Consider the following 6,826-nt stretch of genomic DNA (forward strand, 5'->3'; position numbering starts at 1 on the left):
CTCTTCGATTTCATCCGTTAAGATAAAACGCAGCTCTGCATCGTGTGTAAATCAGAATTCAAATGAATCATTTATTCTCAAATGATTAGGCTAATATCTAAATGTTTGGGTACAAGAATGCATAGAGCCATGGAACTCTATTCCACATCAGATAACTGATGCAAACAGTAGAATCAGATTTATTTTTTAAAGGTAAAAATACCATATGGTACGGGGACTGTGAAGAGACACACACAAAGGTACAGACACATGCATATGCATACATTGTGATATTGTTTTATGGTGGTATTAAACATTTTGTATTGTGGATATGTAGTGGTGTAATAATGTTATATGATGTACTGTTTTATATTTTGTTGCCTTTGTAAGAGTGTAGCTTCCGTTCCTCTCCTCGCCCCTACCTGGGCTCAAACCAGGGACCCGCTGCACACATCAACAACTGACACCCACGAAGCATCGTTACCCATCGCTGAGCAAGGGGTACAACTCCTTCAAGGTCTCAGAGCGAGTGACGTCACCGATTGAAAAGCTATTAGCGCGCACCACCGCTAACTAGCTAGCAATTTCACATCGGTTACACCTTGGCAGCAGCAAATGGAGATCCCTAATAAATACAAATACACGAAAAGGCAGATCATTATGAGTGTAATTGTAATAAAAACGTTTTTTTTATTGTTTATATTTTTTATTTAGCCTACTGCAGTAGGCTATAGGCCTAAAGTGAAAAATGAATCAATCTTCCTTACTCGTGGTTGTGGCCCCTCGTGCACACTGACCTCACGCTAGCATGATTTTCAAGAGAACGGCGTGACCTGTGAATCCAGCCAAGCTTTGAGCGGTGCGCTCTGTCTGGCTCAACATTTGATACAAGAGCAAATGGTCGGTTTTATATTTCTAGCCTAGCACACAAATAGTTGAGCAAATGAGTGAGCACTGTGGTGCACGGCAAGCCAATTTCATGCTCAGCAACGCTCTGAACAGGCCTGATATCATCACGCTCCTCATAATAAAATGTCCCTTTGTAAAATATACGGGATGAATATGGATACAGTTACCCCACTCACTTGAACCAATGAGCTGCAAACCAACTCCATAGACACTACGATTTATTCATGTAATCGTTTAAATCTATTGCACAGAGCAGTGCAACATACAAAAAAGGAGCAGTGTTGCCTTTTCCCAATAGAAAAATGTTTATTTGTTAACATTGTTTAGATGTAGCCTATATGCATCCCCTCTAATCATGGAGGGAGATGACATATATTTGAAGAGAGTCTGACGCTGCTGTGTCTTTGTAGTATTCCAATATAAGGTGAATCCAACACGAGTTGAGTCATATATCCTTCCTCCCAAACGGGTTGAGGGGCGGCAGGCAACTAATGATAACAGCGGTCTACTCGCAGTTCGGGAAGAAAGTACGATAACAGAGAGATTCCGTTTTTTTCAGGCTGTTTTTTCCGATAAAATCTTTGGCTTGAAGTGGCAGATCACGCAGTCTGTACATTCATCGAGGTTTGATATAAGAGAGAGATAGCAACACATTAAAGCGACAAAGATAACAATCATATAATTATCCAGCAAGTGCGGGATGAGTAGTCATATAGCTTACCCCTTCTTCTTAAATTAAATATACAACGTGTCATATAGGCTATTCATTTTCATTCATGTTTGTAGGCATACTTTGATAGTTTATGTCCACACATAGGCGACACATTTAGCCCTATCAACAAATGGAAAATCTCTTTACAATAGCCTTGACTTTCCACAAATATTGTGCCCCCAAAAGATGACTCCTGCAAGCGAAGTCTCAGTCACTCTCCTCCTTGTCTTCCTGAATGGTGGTGGTGGAATGGTTGTACAATCCTTGCGCCATGAGCTGGAGAGCCAGGCCGTTCTTATAGCCGTTGGCCTTTTTGATTTTCGCCCGTTTGTTTTGGAACCAGATTTTGATTTGTGACTCATTGAGGTTGAGCTCCTGGGCTAGAGACTGTCTCCTCTGCTCCGTGATATAACGGTTGGCCTGGAACTCCGTTTTCAGTCTTTGGAGCTGCTCAGCCGTGAACGCCGTTCTGGGTCGCTTGTCTTCCTTTTCATTTTTCGTCTTTTTCAATTTCCGTGTCCTTGGGCCTACAGTAGGAACGACAATAAAAACGGGAATATAAATATTCAGCGAGCGCCAGACACCTAGTCTCACTTTCATCACCAAAAACCAATTCCATTGCAGATTTTAGGCTAGACTTATTAATAATAGCCTAATAATAAAAACAACGTACACAAATAATTCCCACGGGGGGCCAGTACAAAAAAAACAAAAAACAAAAAATGCATGAAATGAAATGTATGCATTCACTACTGTAAGTCGCTCTGGATAAGAGCGTCTGATAAATGACTAAAATGTAAATGTTAATAATAACCGTGATCATATAATCGTAATAATAAACATAGCCAATGTAATGATGGTAGGCTAATAATAATAACAATAAACGTTATTATAGTTGAATACTTTGCTATAGTCTAACGGTATGGTCATCCCAATGGTAGACCTTCAATAATAACTATAAATGACATTATGTACTGAGAAGAATAAGGTCCATAGTGCACTGAGCGGCAGGCCTTTGTGTGAAGGTAACAATAGCTGTAGGTTGACTTTCATAATTATTTAGCAAAAATATGCAAACCCGAAAAACTGTAGGCTACTAAAGCCAACTACAGCTATTTAGTTGGCTTTAGTGGGACTATTGGCCAACTGTGTCGGTTTTAGGCCTTTCATTGATCACAAGTAGTTATAGGCCTACTAAAAAAAATGATCGTTGAAGCTCAGTGATCTTTAGCTGTTGACATAAGAAAGGAATTCATATATTTTGTACCAAATGCAGACTCAGGTATAGGCCTATGTGCATAAGGGTAGCCTACGCTATAGTATACATTTAAATATTCAATTGTGTCCTTTGTTATCATGGTGCCAAGAGACAAACAAATAAACAATATGATGAGAAACAGGAAATGTCATTTATCCGTTAATATCTCTTTCTTAAAGTTGTATTTTGATGCTAGACCTAATCCTATATAATTTTCTAACACAAATATAAACCCTTCAGTAAATAGTTTTTGTTTTAGATAATATATGTATAGCTTTAAATTTCATGTCATTATTGTTGCACTGATTTTATCAATACCTACGGCATAAAACACAGTCTATATTTTTGACAGGTTTATGGTAATTGGGGAAAAAGGCCATTTATTCGCATGCCAAAACACGTGCATGCTTACCATTTAACGTAGCCTAACAGTTATTAAATACATTTAGTTGGGGAATTACACTAATTGCATACTCAGATAATATACAGCCTTGTCTATCAAGACAGGCAAAGTTGTTCATTAATTCAACATGTTGACATCACAGATTCTTATTCTAGTTTTTTTCACGATGCACTTTCTTAAATTGTATTAAATGTAACCTTATTTTTGTAAAGTGTCCTTGAAATGTTTAAATATATAATGTACATGGTCTAATAAGACTATTGTAGGTTATGAATCACATAAATGTATAGCCTGTATAGGCCTATATTGGCCTAAACTTGTATTCTGTTAAATGTACGAGCTCTATCTCTCTTTCAATCCAATGAATGGAGTATGTTCTCATGTTAAGTGACACATTTTAAAACATGTCATATCTGCAAGGCATTTTGGGGTGAGCCTACAAGCCGCAACCAGTGGCCAGGACCAAGATCTCACATGCAAATAAGGAGAGTGAAATGTTAGGCCACACAGTCATCGATGAAATGATGTTTACATATTCTGATATGTTCTCAAATGGACCAATGCTGCTCTTGAAAACCACCTATTGGATTTTTCACTGTTTCAATGTATTTGACTTATCTCGGTAGAACAGAGTAGATGTCACACAGTCCTATTTCAAAATGAATTAACACAAAATTATCCAAGTGGCCTATTTTCAGCTTTTTTGTTCCATATATTTTTGTAGTAGGCCTGAATAATGGATTATTTACATGTGATATGGTATAATTTAAATATGCAAAAGTTTGCTTCCTGTTGAAAAAAGATTGAGTAGGCCTACAATATACCGCTTACTTCAAATGGCACCCATAAAGGTTGTATATAGAACCCTTTGGTAGGGTTATTTGATCAGAACCCCTGGGGCTCTTCTTCACTAAACCAAAATTGGTTCCATGTAGAACCCTTGGGTTCCATATAAGGTTCTATGTGGAAACAATTTCGGTTCTGTACAGAACCTTTAGGGGTGCCATATATCAGCATAGAAATAACCGTTTTTGGTTCTATCCAGAACCTTTTTTTCTAATAATATATGTTAGCCTGCTCTATAGCCAGTCACTCTTCTCATGCAGTAACAGGACCACTCTGCCATTACCTACATATATTGTCATTTATCACAGCGTGAAAATAAAGTATAAAATGCAGTTGAATTTAACGAAGAAATGTGAAACTTCGATGAATTAATAAAAAATATATATGAAATACAAGCATGTTGAGGAAATACTTATATTTCTGCAAAGGGACAATAAGGCATTTATAACATTACGCATTAGGCTACAATACCCTTACAAAAGCTTGTTCAAGAAACTATTGCCTCACCAGATGACGGCCTGTCCGAGTATCTAGTGCAGTACACCCAGGCAGGCCACAGCAGCGGCTGGGACTCGGCTTTGGGCACTGCGCCGCCACTACCGCCGTTCACAACCATAACAGAAGAAGTGTTCTCGCCGAACTTTGGCGTGCTGCCTCCAGAGCTCTCGTCAGCCTTCGATGACGAGGTGCTCTTTTGGGGGGTGGGAGACAAGGCCAAGGACGAGGTGGAGGAAGAAGTGCTGTCGCTGCTGCAGTTGGAGTCCTGGCATGGCGTTCCAGGATGATTCGGCCTGGCGACCAAAGGTTGGGCGCGCTCTCGGCTGGAAGTCTGCGCCCGTTCCCTAGCCCCTAAACCATGCTCCTTCCGGCAGCCGAAATCTGGCCGCAGAATATTGTCAATAAAAAAGTTCGTGGTTCTGTGCGCTTGCTGCGCTGCTTGGAGAGGCAGGATGGGCGGCGAAGGCAGACTGCGAGAAGGAGAAACGCTCTCCCCTTCACTCGACTCCGGGCTGTGTAGAGCCCTTTGCTTCTCCATTGCTGAAAGGGACTGCAAAGGGGTCGATCCAGGCTCCTAACTAATTCCACTTGTTGGTGTGTATTGGTATCCAAATATAAAAGAATGAAGCAATACGCTGACCACTAAAGGCTCATTAATACCTCTCTGATTTGGGGCACTTTTGATTTCTAAATTGTTGACATCCCTCGTGCGTAACGCTCCAACGTGTCATGGTCGTCGACAATGACAAGACTGACAAGGCATTGCGCTCTCCTCTCGCAGCCCCGAGCTTTTCACCACTGTAGGTATGACAGTTCGATCTTCACCAACTCCTCACATCACATTTCCCACACCAACCGGAAGCACGTGAACCCCTTCGAACGTGCAGTGGGCCAATCAATGACCGATACACTTTTGGACACGGGTGACGACGTCCAATATTGTCTTGCAACTCTGGGTTAGTAGGCTGCATGCTATCAAATGGGTTTTAACAAAACCAAACAAGAGATTATCACCGCTACTCGCCTTCTGCAACCTTGTCTATTCTCAGCAAACGAATGCTAGACCTATAGGAGGATACAATAATAACATATACGGATATTTCACCTCGGTCAAAATGTGTTGTCACTAAGACAGGCTAGGCTGTATGGTGTTTTCGATTATTGTACAATGTTGCTACAGCCAAATGGGACGTTTGGTATTAGCGTTAATCATTAAGGCTGGGGTATAGTCACTGGTGAACAGGGGTGGGATGGCATTATAGGCGCGCGCACACACAGCAAAAGGTTCCATCAGAAGCGATTTTTATGCCTATACCGGTACTTCACATTCATTCAAAACAAATGTATAATGATAATGAATAGTGTAGGCCATTTGCAGTACGTCCAGCCCACATTGTTAATTTCATTTGTGCCAACAAAACTGAAATCTTCATCCACAAGCTATTTGTTGGTACTTAATTAAATTCTAATTAGGACACTATCGTTATCCCATTTAGTAACCATTGTGAGGCTGTTGTGAGACGCAATTCATTTCTGACAGTAAATCGGCGCAGGGACTGTAATCTTGCCTGCAAAGAGATGCATTAAGAGACCGCAAAGGAAAATGCATAGGTTTTAATTACTCTTCATTCCGATTGTTCAGCTTGGCGTCCATCACATGGGCTAGAGGAAAAGGTCGTCACTACTTACCACAGCCACAAAATCTTAAACCCCGCCAATTTCTACAATGTATCTTCTTAAAATCTGATTTTAAAACTAACCTTAAGCTTCACCTTAACCGCACTGCTAACCGTATGCCTCACCGTAACCTTAAATTAAGACCAAAAATTTAATATTTGTTTCCATAAATTATTACAATATAGCCAATTTGACCTTGTGCTTGTGGTAACTAGTAAGAACCAGAAGGGGAAAAGGCAGTCAAAAAAGCTGTCATCATTCCCGCGCAGGACGCTTAATCAAAATAGTGCGCGGGGCTGAGGCTCAAATACACGCATGCGAGAAGCACGTTCTTCTCAGGGTACTGATAAAGCGCAATGAACTGAATAATACCAGGGTCCTCAGAGACGCCATTTACACAAATGAGTTTATTGAAGGCTTAACGTTTGGTAATTCATATCACCTCTCATGTAGCGTTCTGGAGACTGCTCTTCCACAGTGGAGAGATGGGTGTCGGTTTTGTAATGTAAACGCCTTTGGATACGTGCACGAGAAATGGTCCGGA

The 6,826-nt window shown here is 40.6% G+C and overlaps 1 protein-coding gene across 2 annotated transcripts; it reads right to left on the reverse strand.

Moving 5' to 3' along the window:
- Positions 1-1,089: 1,089 nt before the first annotated feature.
- en1a (engrailed homeobox 1a) lies at positions 1,090-5,495 on the reverse strand. 2 transcript variants are annotated; one of them, XM_029711795.1, is made up of 2 exons: positions 4,615-5,495; positions 1,090-2,127 (listed from the first exon to the last, which is right to left on the reverse strand). In XM_029711795.1, exons 1-2 carry the CDS (start codon positions 5,141-5,143, stop codon positions 1,808-1,810), a joined length of 849 nt encoding a protein of 282 aa, XP_029567655.1. In that variant the 5' UTR covers positions 5,144-5,495; the 3' UTR covers positions 1,090-1,807. The 2 variants fall into 2 exon arrangements, with proteins under 2 accessions (XP_029567655.1, XP_029567654.1); XM_029711794.1 differs by having other exon boundaries at positions 1,090-2,130.
- Positions 5,496-6,826: the final 1,331 nt, after the last annotated feature.

Source organism: Salmo trutta, chromosome 24, assembly GCF_901001165.1.
Source record: "Salmo trutta chromosome 24, fSalTru1.1, whole genome shotgun sequence".
In the NCBI taxonomy this organism is placed as follows: domain Eukaryota; kingdom Metazoa; phylum Chordata; class Actinopteri; order Salmoniformes; family Salmonidae; genus Salmo; species Salmo trutta.